The sequence below is a fragment of the Limulus polyphemus genome, unplaced genomic scaffold (genome assembly GCF_000517525.1).
Source record: "Limulus polyphemus unplaced genomic scaffold, Limulus_polyphemus-2.1.2 Scaffold3792, whole genome shotgun sequence".
Classification (NCBI taxonomy): Eukaryota; Metazoa; Arthropoda; class Merostomata; order Xiphosura; family Limulidae; genus Limulus; species Limulus polyphemus.
Window position 1 is genome coordinate 29,317 of NW_013669402.1, and position 15,617 is coordinate 44,933.

Consider the following 15,617-nt stretch of genomic DNA (forward strand, 5'->3'; position numbering starts at 1 on the left):
GTTTGAAATGTATATGGGAGGTTTTGGGGATTACACAAAGGAAATTTGAGATTTTTGAGATGACAAAAAGTATTTTTAATTTTAACATGAAAATTACTTTGCCCACAGACTATTCAAAGCAAATACTCAATATAGCTAGTATAGCAGGTTTGGCTAACTTGTAAAAGCTCAAGGTCCAGAAAAATGACTTGCAGTAAGTAGTAGTATTCTCGTTGATATTTTACAGGTATCCCTCAATTTACAATAGGGATACGTTCGCAGAGAATGTAAAGCAAATCGAAAATGCTTTTTCCATTATTTTAAAGGTAAAAAATAGGGGATGCGTTCCTGACTCAAAATTTTGGCCATGCTAACATACATTTTGTTCCACTATAATGTAAGAAAAATACTGATACATTTAATTATGTCTATTTTCATATCTAGCATCATTGCTTGGTGAGAATGTCTTGCTGGAGCAACAGTTGAGCTTGAGGAAGGTCTCTTGCGAGGCATCTTGAGGGTTCAGGTAAATTACACCTGATAATAATATAATAAAAAAAAACTTTGGGTCACTTGACAACATTAGACACGAGATGGAGAACAAAGGCTGACTGACATTCAAACACTGTGCAAGATGCTTGTGTAGAGAGATCTTACAGTGGAGGATTGTATGACACAGCTCAATGAAGGAGTGATGCACTGTTTGAAATTTCATTCATAGCACTCTACTGTATTTGATATTTCTGACATTTAAAATTATATTGCTGTCTGAATTGTGTAGTAGTGAAAAATAGCTCAGTAACTAAAAGTATTTCAATATTATAACAAAGAAAAATAGGCTATCTGAATTTTGTAATAATGAAATATTTTTTCATAACAGGCAAAATTTTTATGACTTTTACATCAGTTTTTGTAATAGTTAAAAATGTGAATGCAACTCGAACAACATGCCCATAAAAGTTAATTATGTGATAGTGAAAAAGCAAACCAAACATTCATAAATTGAGGGATACCTGTACCAGTACAACTATTCTATGTTTGGTGTTATAAGGTCATTTATTTCTAGTATTAATATGTCTTCTATACACCAATATGCACTACAGAAATTAAGTAACAACTATTCAATGGTTGAGTTGTTGATGATGTTTGCCCTCTGCCATGTAACATTTATGTAAATAAATACACAAAATATGTATGCTTGCCCAGAAATTAAAAGCATTCAAAGAGCTACTCTGCAACTAATGAAGAGCCACGTGTAGCTCGTAAGATGCTTATTGGTTACCCTAGTGCTATAGTGATAAATATGACTACATTTTTCATTACTGATTTTAAAGATAGGAAATAACTACATAAAAATTCTTTCACAAAAATTTGATAAATGATTGATGGCTTTGTAATCCTTTAAGCTTTTTTGATATACATATGTGTGAATATCAACTCGTGAAGTTTTCAAAGGAATATTTTAACACTTAAGTATTCTCACAGGATTTCTTCTCAAAGTTACTTATATCTTTGACTTTCCTCAGGTAATTATATTGTTGAAGGACAATGATCATATACCTTGAATTTATTATTTTAACACTGATTGATTTAAATTAAATAATAATAAATTACACATACTTCAATAAATATATTTTTGTTTTAAAAGAAATTTCCAAAAAGATGTCATCACTAACAGAATCAGATCCTCATCTATCATTTTTTGAAATTTGCAGACAGGTAAGTTTAGATTTGTGTCTTTTAGAATGATGAGAAGGTAGTTTAGATTTTTTTTTAATAAATGTATGTGTACTGATAATCTTGTCAATTATCCAAGAGTGGTCTGTTGTTTATTTGATTACCAACCATGATGAAAATAAAATGTTGAATTTCAAGGCCTTTACTTGTATATGAATTGGAATGATTGCTTACTGGAATATTATTTCAGTAATAACCTTTTAGTGTAACTTTGTATTGAAAATTATGTGAATTTAAATTATCACATGAAAAGTTAATTTATTTATGTGACCTATACTAGAGATTACTTAAAAGTATTGAACATATATTAGAAAATGGGTGTTCAAGAAGGCTGGATGATGAAGCATTGAGTTAAGCATGTGAGGATTACATTTCAGATAGAAACAAGGAACTTTAGCTATTTAAGAGGCACAAACATAAAATTTATTCAATATGATGCCAGCAGTGAAAGGGTTAATACGAGGTTCTATTTACAGTCTCAGTCTAAGATTTATGAAAATTTCACATGAATCACCACTCGAAATGTTATAATTACAGTTTAGAGTTCAACAAAGGCTCTCAAAAGGAAATGTTGCAAACATAAAACTTCTCAGTTGCTTTCTTTCTACACATCTTTTATTATTAATACAAATAACTTCACAACCTGAACAGCAGCAGCAAGAGGGGTAATAATGAGGGGAAGATATAACAGTAAAACAGAAACAATGACTACCTGACCAAGCACTTCCCGAATCATGGCTCATAGAAACAACCAAAACCATTATGGGTGGATAAACACTGAGGCTTGCCCAAAATACCATAATAATCGAGACAGCTTCAGGCCAGACCTGCATGGTGAAAACACAAATAGAGAATCATATAGGTTCTCTCTAAATATGTATAAACATGTATCAAGTTTGTCATTTCTCATGAATGAAGACTACAACGTTAAGGCTGAAATACTGGGTGAAATTGTTCATTTTCTACATTAAGAAACCCCAGAAACAATTAGTGATATTAATTGAACTATTGATAGTATTTTTTTGTGTGAATCGTATGTTGTTAGGGATCCTACAACCAACCATGGTCTCGCAAACAATTTGGTGCATAAATGGTTTCAAAAGCTGATGAAGTCGTAAGACTTCTAAGATCTTAAAAACTTGAAATAGTTCTGTAAATGTTGGGGAAAATACAATTTTGAGTTTTAACATTAAATTTTCTGATCGCAAGTCAGTATAAACTTATTTACAACAATAGAAACTTTCTTACAAAAGCTAACAAAACTTAAATGTGGTTTAGTTGCTTCTCTTTTTGAAAGAAACAAATCTTTGATCCCTTTGTTTATACATATAATAATGAAATGTTTATATTGTATTTTTTAGTTTTATATGAGTATTTGTGCCACTTGTAAGTAAATAAAATTACGTATTCCTAAAACTTTAAAGTTAATTATCATCTGTATGTTGTCATGATTCAGATAATCTTTGTAGCCTGTTTTGATTTTTTTTGTATACTTTTGAATTTGTTCTTGCTCATTTTTTGTATAATTGTCGTGCTGTACAATTATTAGCTGTTAATGTGCAATAATGTCACAAAAAATTACTAAAGTTAGTTATTTTCACTTAATTTTCTTTTCAGGAAGGTTCTTCATTCCAGTGACTTCATTTCTCCTGTTTAATATTGGGGATTTTTCAGGAAGGATTATTGGAGGTTGGTTAACAATAGTGAGTAGTAACAATTTTATAATTTATCTGTGCTCAAAATTATAATATATTAAAAGTTTTCTCAATAAGAGAGTATTCTTGAAATAAAGTTACACTGTCTAAAGTCACATTTATGAACTAAAGAAACAGCATCAGAAATGCTCATTTGATGTACAGAAGTTTATATATATGCCTATCATTTTTCTGTATTTAACATTGATTGATGGTGTTAAAGTGTAATATTTTTGTCATTTCTATCAATGTATATAAAATAATGACATATCTCCAGAATGTATCTTTATTCTCAATGTTCTATTACAGCTTCATCAGGAGCTTTTCATAATCTACAAACTTGCTAATCGAATGAATTAGTAAGCTTGTAGGTTAACAACAGTTCCTGACAAAGGCATAAATATTGACCTTACAAAGATATATTCTGGAGATATAGGTCATTATTTTATTTACATTGATAGAAGTTTCTTGTAATAAACTTCAATTTGTTTAAAGCAAAGTTAAGAATAATATTTATTTTGTAGCTGCCACTGGACAAAGCTATGGTTGGTCATACAAATGTAAATGCTCCATAGAAGCAACTTGAAATAAATAACAAAAGAACTGTGAATAATTCCTAGCATGGAAAATAGTTTACATTTACAGTGTTATGAATTAAGAGGGAGAACATTGTTTTCATCTTGAAAAACACAAGATGTATAATTTAAAATAATTAATTATATTTGACATAAAACATTATGTTAGGCCTATTATATTTTTTAACACTATATTCTTAATATAGTCCCTAAGGGATTTTCAAGAACAAGAAGAGTATATAATGATAGCATTTCAACCACACTACATTTATCATATCTATTATCGACGATGCATTTCGCTCAATCCAGAGCTCTTCAGTCCAACTGGATACAAGGAACACAATAGTAGCTGGAACACTTTATATGGGCCGTTTGTTACAGCAACAATTATTACAGTGTTATGCACTCTTCTAATTCCTAAGGGACAAGATTAAGAATGTAGTGTTAAAAAATATAATAGGCCTAACATAACAACTTATGACAAGTATAATTAATTATAATCATGCTTTGCCAACTTGTAAAAGGCTTTCAGACCATAGTTATATGATTTCAAAGTATACATAAAAGGGAGAATTATATTTTATGACTTCTTTTTAGTTTCGGAAATTGTGCTTGATATTTTAATTTAAATTTGTGCACAAATTTTATAGCTCAGGTTCTTTATAGAATTTTGCATCTATTTAGTTTCCAAACAGCCTTTTTATTAGTTAAAATAAGCAAAACTTGACACTAATACTTCTGAACAAGTAACTTAAGATTATAGGTTTCCACTGCAGAACATTTTGATTTTATTACATTCAAAACTTGTGATGTTTTGTTTTTCACTCTAGCCGCCAAAGTTTCGATTAACTCTGTTGAGTCTAACCTGCCTGAGAGTGGCATTTGTACCATTGTTCATGCTTTGTAATGCTCATCCAAGAAATAATCTACCAGTGATATTTGATAGTGACGTATATTATATAAGTTTTGTAGCAGTGTTTTCTGTCACAAATGGGTACTTCTTCTCCAATGCCATGATGCATGCTCCAAAGTAAGTTCTTATTAAACAACTTAATTATGATAAATATTAAGTTTCTTGTATATTTAACATCATTATTAATACCCTGATGTATTTTTGTAGCTTAGGTTTTTTTGTGTAATAAGGTAGATTTTTATTTACTTATTAGAAGAAATATGAAAAAGCCTGAGAAAATATTATTCTTTTGCTTCTCTTCTGCAGCAAGCTGTTAACTTATAAATTATGTAAATGCTGTGATCCTACTTTTTAAGCCCCCTAGTGGCTCAGCAGTAAGTCTCTGGATTCGTGATGCTAAAAATCAGGTTTTGATACCTTTAGTGGGCACAGTACAAATAACCAATTGTGTAGCCTTGTACTTAACAACAAACAAGCCTACTTTTTAAAATTAACTTACTTTATTACCATAATGTTAAGTATCTACTGCTTTTTAATGATGTTCGAAAGTAGTTGTACGAGTTAGACAAACTTTACTTTTTATATGTATTTTTTTATTTTGGTAAACTGAAAGAAAAAAGTTTTTACAAAGTTTGAAAATCACCTATAAGTTCATTTATATGGATAAATTGAGTTTAGCCAACTAAATGAATTTCCTTTGTTTTCATATACACATAATAAAAAAATAGAATCTTGTAATATTTCTACAAGTATAACCACTTAGCTATGTTTTGTGTTTCAGACAAGTGAGTCAACGCTTCCGTGAGCAAGTTGGATCGATGATGGTTATGTGTCTTGGTTTAGGATTAGCACTTGGATCAGTGTCTTCCATTGCTCTTGTAAAAATGTTGTGAATAAAATTTCCATGTTGCTCAATCACTCAATATTCTGCTGTTGTTACTAAAATATGACTTCTTAATTTTCATTAGGAGAAGAACAAATGTATGATAACAAGATGTAAACTGTATAAGCAACTGACGTGTTGTTTCTGCTTCCTACGTTATGGTGGTGTATTCTTGCATTAACTTATTACTTGTGCTTATGTTCACACATGTGGTTTAAACGTAGGTGGTTATTGTTCCTGATCCATTTTACATGGAATAAAATTATGTAAAATATACACTTAATGTCTTCTGTTCATTTTGTTTGTTGCTTCTGTAATTTTATTGTTGAAATTGGACCAAGTGCTCATAGATTGTATTTCTCAACTTAGTCGACCTGTTACTTGTTTCATTCCAACAAACTAGTGTAATTTAATTAAGGTCACTGCTTATGAATAGTTACATCTTTTAAAACCGTCTTTTCTCTATTGAACAAGTGCTCATAGATTGTATTTCTCAACTTAGTCGACCTGTTACTTGTTTCATTCCAACAAACTAGTGTAATTTAATTAAGGTCACTGCTTATGAATAGTTACATCTTTTAAAACCGTCTTTTCTCTATTGGACAAGAAAGAATATTTAAAAAAGCATGTTTTGATTATGTAATATGTTCTTTCAAAAGAGGTTTATCAATTAGAAGAAACAGAAACTGCATTTGGACAAAAAAAAAACAGAATCTATGGGGATGGTAAAGTCAATCAATTTGATAATTACTGTATTATCTCTAGAAACGGGTTGTTTTTGCATAAGAAATATATAAGCAATTATTTCGAGTTAGAATTAGTATTTATGAAAAAAAAAGCAAAAAGCCCAAGTTTGAATATATTGAATGAATACATATTAACATGCACACACAGTCACAAAACAAAAATAGAAATCAAAATATAAAAATGTTTAGCAAAAAGGAACAACCTAGCAGTGAAACGCTTCTACTTGTCTCAGTGTTTCATCATTTTTTTTTGGTCTAATTCTCTACTGATCGAGAAAGTAGTCTTGGTACAATTAACAGCTGATACAATTCAAAAATAAAGGTATTTATAAAAGTCATAGGTGAATAATCTGAACTTTGTAATATAACAGTGTTATAACGATGGTTAGTCTGACATAATCCATGCTTATTAATAAAGCACATTGCTACTGCAGTCATCTATCGCTGTAACACAAAGACGTTCTTAATCTAATGACTTTCTCTCTCTGGTATGTTTTTTATGGCATATATATCGCATGTTATTCTATAAAATAAATTTTGTTTCTTTTGCATTAGTTGTTAAGATGTAGGTTGCATGGAATGCAGTTACTCTTTTGGCATTCAGTTTATTACTTAAATGCTGAGATATCATCTCAGTTTGTTTTTTATTACCTGTATAGTGAAGATGGGTTCCTTAACATCTTCTGTAATTATTTTGAAAAATATAGGGCTAATAAAATGTACCCTTTAGTTTTAGTTGTAATCTATATGTATTCTATGTTTAGATTTATCAACCTTAAATTTTCCAATGTATTTAGAGGTTGTGAGGAAATCTCTCTTTCCCATATAGTTTAACCAAAAAACCAGGTCAATCTCGCAAGAAACAGTTTACTCTGCACTTAAACCTTTAGATAAATGGCAAAAAGCAGTGTGTTCTAATTGACTTAGGTTCTAACGGTGAATGCATGAAAAATACGATTTGGTGTATGGTATTACATGCAATATGGGCTATGACTTCAAAGTACAAGGAGAGCCTGATTAAAGATCCAACCCATACTCAGTTGTGTGGGAATATTGTTTTCATTCTTCTCTGAGCAGAGAACTAAAGTTTTAAACTGATTTTGATCAAATTTGGTATAATGGTTGACTATTTGCCAAGCACCAATTAATTAATGCATGTCATAGGTTAAGGTTACCCTAAAGGCTAACCACTTTAGTTATGATGGAATTTTGAAAAATGGTTAAACTCAATAATAAAGCGAAATAAAAGATATTTTCCCCTAGACTGACATTTTTGTGTACGAGAGATTGTTTGGTGTATATTTTAGATTTGTTGCCGCAAAACTTCAAAACACTGCAGAGCTGGGATTGTACTCTTTGTCTCTGCCTGTTACATATTATTATAAGTAGTTGTATTCTTCACTAAGGAATTATGCTTTAAAATATTCATTGTTACATTATGCTGTTTGACTTTTATGTTGTAGTAACTGTTACTATGATCGGTGGAGGGTTAATGCCTTGAAAAAACCATAAGGGGAAATAGCATTCTGTAAAAATATGCCTCAATTCTGAAAATGGTTTTACTGATGAAATATGTGCTACAGAAATAGCTCATTAATAAGCATGAAAACATTAAATTCTGATGTATTAAGTTGTAATACCAGAGATAACAGTGAACTTGGTAAATCAAATAAAATGTACCAAATCCTGTGTAGTCTATAGTTATATATAATATATATATATTAAGAGTTACAAATTTCTGTTGAATGTAAGATTTGAGTTAATAAACTTACTCTTTGAATATTCCTCACACTACACAATCCTTCAGTAAACTTATGCCCCACTCAGTACATTTTAAGTGTGATTATAAAACAATGTAATAACTGATTCTCATCATTTATTGAAAATAGCCACTGAAATTATACTTCCAGAGTACAAATGAATACAAGCATATAATACACACACACACACACATGGACCATTGTGTAAATAATTCTGTCAGTTGATACAATAAGACTTATAAAATTATAGAAGACCAACGTTTGTCAAACAGGAAATCAAAAAGCATATATAAAGAAAGGTTGATTGAAAATGTAAAAAAAAAAAACATTAAGGATTTATATAAAAAACATGTTAGGATGGGAGCAGGAGATTTGAGGGAAAGGCTTATATCTGATGATAATGAAATTGTTGGGTTATTAAATTTACTTTTTCAAAAACTTTTCCTAATGAAGATTAAGCACTTTCCTCCTCCTGAATAATTGCTATGTGGAAACAAGAATGAACAATAGTCACATTAATCATGAGTTTGTTAAGGATTGGATATGCAAGCCTACTTTTTTTTTTTTTCTTGCAAGTCCTTGAATAATGGGCAGATGCGAGACTATTAGAAGTTTACTAATCATGGTTATTTTTCAAAGGAGGTGATAAAAATTATCCTGACAATTATAAACCTATTAATCTCAAATCGGTGGTGGGAACAGTTTGTGAAAGTCTGATAAATGATGTGTGGCAGTCATTTAATGAAGTTTAAAATTTTGTTGAATAATCAAAATGGTTTAACTAAGGGAAAATCTTGCCCTAATAATCTTTTGAAAATGTTTATTTAGTGTATCTGGATTTTCAAAACGTATTTGAGAAGGTATCGCCTATAAAGTTAGTTTAAAAAACAAACAAAAATAGATGTACTGGCTCATTAAATAGAAAACTGGCTGGGTGGAGGGTTGTTATAAATGGAGTTCAATCACACCAGATGAGTATCACAATTAGGGTAGCTCTGGGCTCAGTTAGGTCATTTTCCATTTATATCTGCAACGTAGAAAAATAAATGAATGATAAATTATGTGAAGTTGCTGATGATACTTAATTTTTATGGCTGCGAGAGAATATTTTTACTTTACAAAAAGATTTAGATCATTTGGCAAGTAAATGGAAGATTACTTTGTATTTATTATGATTAAAAGCCATGTGTTTATCATAATTTTGATGGGAATAACCTTAATAATTATGCTGTTACAATTAATTAGTCTCTTAAGCTCACCCAAGTGGTGTGCTGTTGCTAGGGGTAGGGCAACTAGGATTTTAGGTTGCATCTACAGAAATATTGAATGCAAGTCTAAAAGAGTATATAATTTAATTGTATATTTAGAGTATCATGTTTAACCTTGGATGCCTTACCTTAGGCTTTCTTTGATTTTTGTACAAAGCTACATGAGGGCTATTGCACTAGCCATCCTTAATTTAGTGGTGATAAACTAGAGGGAAGCAACACCACCCACTGCTAACTCTTGAACTACTCTTTTACTAATGAATAGTGGGATTGACCATAACATTATATTGCCCCCATGGCTGAAAAACCAAGCATGATCAGTGACAGGAATTCAAACCAACAACCCCCAGATTGCAAATAGAGTGCCTTAACCACCAGGCCATGCCTTACCTTAAGGATGTATTGAATTGTTGGAAAAGGGTTCAGAGAAGAGCTACTAAGATGATACCTGGGAGGGAAAGACCATCATATATGATGACATGTTAAGATCTTTAAAAGAGAAAGTGGATCTGATTGAGGTGCTTAGGATTAAGAAAATTGATAGTAATGATGCAACATTTTTTTCTACTTAATGGTGAGAATGGTAGGACTAGGGGTGACAAATTTTGATGTGGTGAGTCATCTTCAACTCAGATAGTTGTCTTTCTAAGTATATGGCCTGTGGAAGCAGTAAACTGAGTTTAAGGAAAGCTTAATAAATATTTTAAAGTTAAGGGTCGGCTTTTTTTTTTAACATTTTAGCTCGCTGTATGATAGCATTGGTCCCTTGTGATCTACAGATTGTTTTATTATAAACTCTGTCAGTTAGGAAGGCAAACAGATTGAATATTTGCTTTAAGAAAGAAAAGTTTCATAAAAAACTTCATTCACCTTGTGGTTTCAGTTACAACACTGTACTGCATAGCTGACTGAATAAACAGTTTATTAATTGGGATAAACTTACTCATGGTACACCCTTTACTATCAATGTACTGTTGGATAGAATAACACTACTGCTCAGTTGCTGTAGCTTATTTACCAAATTTAATTTAGAATTCTTCCATTAGTGTTTTTCTTAATTTTGAGGATCAACAACTATGGTTCTGCATGGTTTTACTTTCCTAATTCAAACTTCTCACTGCCAAGTCACTTTCAAATACCAAGTGAGCTTCTGCCTGTTTTTCCTCCTCTTTTATTCCATTTGACCAACTTTCTTTCAGATCCAATTATATGTCCAAGTTAGTTGCATCTTATATTTCCCACATATATATCTAGCAGTTTTCTCTTTGCATATTTTATGACTTACAAGGTTTCTTTTTACACAGCTGATTGTCAATCAACACATTTCAAATGCATCCAACTGTCATTTTATTTCAGCAGACAAAAGTCCATGTTTCCACCTTTCAGAGTAGGACTGACAATAAGTAACATTTTACATTTCTAGTTTGACATTTCTCCAGAGTAATTGTGAGATTTAAGATTTTTTTCCCCCCACTTTTACCCTTTGGTTTCTACATTTTCCACAGTTGCTATCACTACTGATATTCATCCCTCTGTAGGTATACTTCTCTACGTGTTCTGTGATCCCTAACATTTAACAAAGTGTTTTTTGTACAAACTGAAAGAATTACTAGAGATATGAATTATTAAATTGCTTTTTTACAATAAAATTAAATTTGTTATTACTTTTATGTATTTAAAACCTTTGAAGTGAAACTTCATTAAAGCAAACAGCACACTCATTATCCAAGATTGAGCATGTGTACCATAAATTTATCTTACACATTTAACTAGTCAAACTAGAAGAATGTATAAAATTGAGTATTAGATATTTTACACTATGTTGGTTTGACTTCTAGAAAAATTCATATTATTGAGAGTTTAAATAAGCATAGGATCCATTATACAGTTGTGATATTACTCTTATTATAGTAACAGTGTCATCGATTAAAAAAACAAATCAAACAGTGTTGGTTTAAGTATTATTTATTTGTCTCATATACTGGACCCTAAAAGCAAGAGCTGCTAAGTAGTTTAGTGCAATACAGTTTTTTTTTTTTTGAAGTAGTTTAACTCCACACAAGACACTGTGCATGAATATAGTGTTATTTACTTGTACCACATTGATAACCCTGAGCTGTTAATGTAAAGTATCCTTATCAACTTTTTCACATAGGAATACTTAATATACAAAACATATCTACTGTAAGTCTGTAGTACTACTCAAAAAGTAACTTCTCTACTTCACCATAAACTTCCTAATCTATCAAATACTTTAGAAACTACTTAATCTTTTACCTGTAAACCCTCTATGTAACCTAAAGTTCATCTGGTTAACAGCTAACGATTATTAAACTTTAATCAAGTTCTTTATCTTAAACCCTGTAAATAATTCAGTGTGCAACAAATGGTCAATAACCTTGCAATCTTTTAGGGGTAATTTAAATATCTGCTAACTTCACACACAAAAAAGTAAAGGTTATATTATTTTCAAACTTTTCATTACCCACTTAAAAAAAATGTATAAATCAAAAATCAGAAACACAAGTATCATCTTTCATTGTTAATTCCAAACCAAAATAACATTTTAAAGTTTATGCTTTAAGTACTATAAATTATCACAAAAAATAATCTTAGACATTACATCTCACCAGATGCAGTTAGTGTATATTTTTTATTTGGAAACTTCAGTAAAACTGCATTTTTGTTTTTTGTTTTGCTTCATCACAATGCACACACATACACTTCTCCCATAAAGGCATTAATACATTACGTAAATACAACTCCATTACAAAAGGTAACATGCTATAGAAAAATAGATTGGTTTCTTTGAAGCCAAAAACACTGTGCAAGATATTAAGCATGAAGCACTTTTTGCAGCAAAACATATGACTACTGCTTCAAAATTGTGAAAAAACAAGAATGTTTACGGATCATTAACGATAAAATCAATGCCACGGCTTTGAAGACGTCCAAGGAGGGAAGTCTTGGCAAATGCTGCACCAGGGGTAAGGACACCGCCCCTATGGAAAACAATAAGCTAATGAAACAGGTAACAAACTTTGCAGTAATCATTTATCCTCTTGTAAGTTCTTCAGCATAAGTGTAGGATCAAACACAACAGAAACAGTTAGTTGACACTGGTTTTAGATTCTAGTATACTGCTTCCTTGACCAAGGTATTATAATTTTCCTCAAGACAAAAAAATAGAACACACAGTATGCAAGTTTTAAGAAAGTAAAATTATGATTTATGTCAAATTTAACAATTTTGGTCAAGGATAACTAAATTTTAAAATATCACAAAACCTTTTTTATATATATATGACCATAATGATTTTATACTTTAAGAGACATATTGGAGATATAATAGATTTCATAACTGTTAATAAAACACTCTTGAATCAAGCTTTCTCCTTAACTTGTAAGGTATAAGACAAAGAGAAATTTGAACTTCTCGTACAATGTATGTACTACACTTTATTTGACTACTGAAACATTGTTTGGCAAACAAAATTTTTTTATAAGAAAATAGATTTTGATGGGATTGAATCCTTGCCCTCACATATGAAGCACGTGTTGTATCATACGAGTCAAAGTCGAAAGATTGTTTTCACATTATTAAGCAGGATAGTATATACAAGCAGAATAGAGTTACTGTATTTAGATTTAAAGTAGTACAGAATAACTATAAACAAAATATCTATCTGTACACAATACATTTTGTACAATTACCTTATCTTTATGGATAATATCCATTGTTGACTAGGATATTCATATTTTTTCTGAAAAGTAACATTATAAAGAATTTTTAAAATTATGGTATCAAAAAGCATAAAAAAATATCAACTGTTTTGATTTCTTGCCATTTCACTTTTCCCCCCCTTCCATAATGGTATAAACTCTTTTTTACACTCTCCCTTAAAGTATTAGTAAAGCATCAGATCCACTATCACCAATAATGAAAATAACCTAGTAGGTAAACTCTTGCTATATGTATAAAGCCTTTTTAAACTTTTGGGCTAATTGTTGATTTTTAGGCACCTGTATTGAGATAATTGAAAATGTATAATACTTATAAAACATTCAATTTTTAAAATCAACTGTTAGCATGGTTTTTGTAAACTTCGTGCGTGTGTGTAAGTTGCTTTCGTATATTGTCTGAAATCTGTAATTACCTTATTTCTCACAAACTGTTAGCTGTAGAACATCAAAAAATTAATAAAGTTGTGGCAGTGACAATTAACCCTTTGTTTACAGCTTATCTAAGTCAGCCTACCACCCCATGTGCAAATTTTCATGAATTTTTGAGGTGGGCCATTTAATATTTTGCACACAAAATGCTTGCATCATATATTTTCAACCACAGTTGAAGGGTTAAGGCTAACTTGTATATTATATAGCAGGTAAACTTGTGCTAATGAAACATATTTAAGCTTTAGGCCTAATTGGTGATTCTTAGGAGCCTCCTGGAATTTTTATTGATATGTAATTGTATTCTGTTACTTACAGACCACGGGAAGGTGTTTCCTTGTATGTTCATGTTACTGAAGTAATTGTCTTTAATGTTATAAACATCAGTTTTGCACATGTATAAATGTAAAAATATCACTACAATTAACCAAGAGAAATATTGGATTTCCAGGGGTATGACCACACACAAGTGGACTGACTGACATAGTTTTTTCAGTTATAGATGTAACACTTACTTTCCAGGCATTTTGTCCTCATCTTTCAGAGTTGTCAAACCACAGTGCACCAAGAAAATTGAAGTAGCCAAATAGGCAGCATCTAAAAGAAAAGAAAAAAAAAAGGAAGTAAAGTTTACTGGTGTATGTGTGTGCCTGGATGATTCATACAACAATTTATCAAAACAAAATGGATAGCAATCACTTGGAAGCAAGACAGGATTAGCTTTTTTAGAAATAAAAACAAACTCTGAAATTTGTATGAAACTGCATTTGATTTCATATCAAATACCAAATATGGTATTTCAGCACGGGCTCAGTCCCTGGGACTGACCTCATAACCATTTTGTGCTTGTTATAGTTTAAGCTATAACTTAAATTAATAAGCAAATGTTAAGAAAATTTGGCAGATTATCAGTAAACATTACAGTGCTTTCATACTCAATAACTTAGGTCTTAAGGTTTGTAAAGCAATGTTTTTCTCCTGCCTTTTTTTCTATCTATCATGCAAAGTAATTTTCATTTTAAGACTAAAATACTTTTATGCATCAGAAAATTTCACATGTGAAATCTTTATAACATCCAGATAGTTATCAAAAGTTTCTTAAGAAACAAACTATTTTATCTGTTATTTTCAGTAACTGATCTCTATGGGTTTGGTAGATTTAACCAATCTTGCAACCACCATAAAAAAATTAAGAAATAAATATAAATTCTCTTACATTCTAGAATAGCTTAAATCTCATAACATTATACACACACACACACTATATATATATTATTATATTGACCTTTCAGCCATGCCTGGCTAACAGAAGTTACAATGACAAGGTTCACATGCACTCGTGCAAAGTCACATTTCAATTATTAAACATTATACATGTCTATAGGCCCGGCATGTAATCTGAGGGTCACGGGTTCAAATCCCCGTCACACCAAATATGCCAACCTCCGCCTTTGCCTGGTCCCAAGTCCAGGATGAAAAAGGAGGAGGGTTGGGTGCGGGGCTAGCAACTCCACCCTGTAAAAACCAACCTGCTACAAGTAACTGCAACAACAACTTTCTGTTGGTGAGGTGTTGTTACGGCCCTATGCTCCACTGGGAGTTTACAGGAATAAAAAAAAAAAATATATGTATATGTATATAGATTATTGCTATTTACAAACAAGTTCTTCAATTTTTTCTTAAAACATAGAACAGCAAATATAGAAGTGAAGAAAACAATTATCTCTTCTAGTTATGACCTTTGTACTCGGTTTCTGCTTGACATAGGTTGCTAAGCATTTAAAAATGTTGCACATGGAGAATATGAAACAGGTTATTTAGGTTATTTTTTATATATATATATATATACACACACACACACACACACACACACACACACACACACTATTA

General features: G+C 30.9%; 2 protein-coding genes across 3 annotated transcripts in view; one reads left to right on the forward strand and one right to left on the reverse strand.

Annotated features, from left to right (window-relative positions):
- Positions 1–5,821, forward strand: part of LOC106470049 (equilibrative nucleoside transporter 3-like) — a 22,857-nt gene extending 17,036 nt beyond the window's left edge. Inside the window, exons 10-14 of the mRNA XM_022398594.1 lie at positions 1,628–1,698; positions 3,078–3,087; positions 3,334–3,419; positions 4,816–5,015; positions 5,680–5,821. Coding sequence (XP_022254302.1) covers positions 1,628–1,698; positions 3,078–3,087; positions 3,334–3,419; positions 4,816–5,015; positions 5,680–5,791 — 479 coding nt within the window. The 3' untranslated portion in view covers positions 5,792–5,821. The remainder of the gene's footprint in view (positions 1–1,627; positions 1,699–3,077; positions 3,088–3,333; positions 3,420–4,815; positions 5,016–5,679) is intronic.
- Positions 5,822–11,502: 5,681 nt separating this feature from the next.
- LOC106470051 (saccharopine dehydrogenase-like oxidoreductase) overlaps positions 11,503–15,617 on the reverse strand; it is a 35,210-nt gene continuing 31,095 nt past the window's right edge. For both annotated transcript variants that reach the window (XM_013930575.2, XM_013930576.2), the window contains exons 11-12: positions 14,243–14,324; positions 11,503–12,557 (exon numbers count right to left, since the gene is read on the reverse strand). In XM_013930575.2, the coding sequence (XP_013786029.1) occupies positions 12,461–12,557; positions 14,243–14,324 (179 nt within the window). In that variant the 3' untranslated portion in view covers positions 11,503–12,460. The remainder of the gene's footprint in view (positions 12,558–14,242; positions 14,325–15,617) is intronic.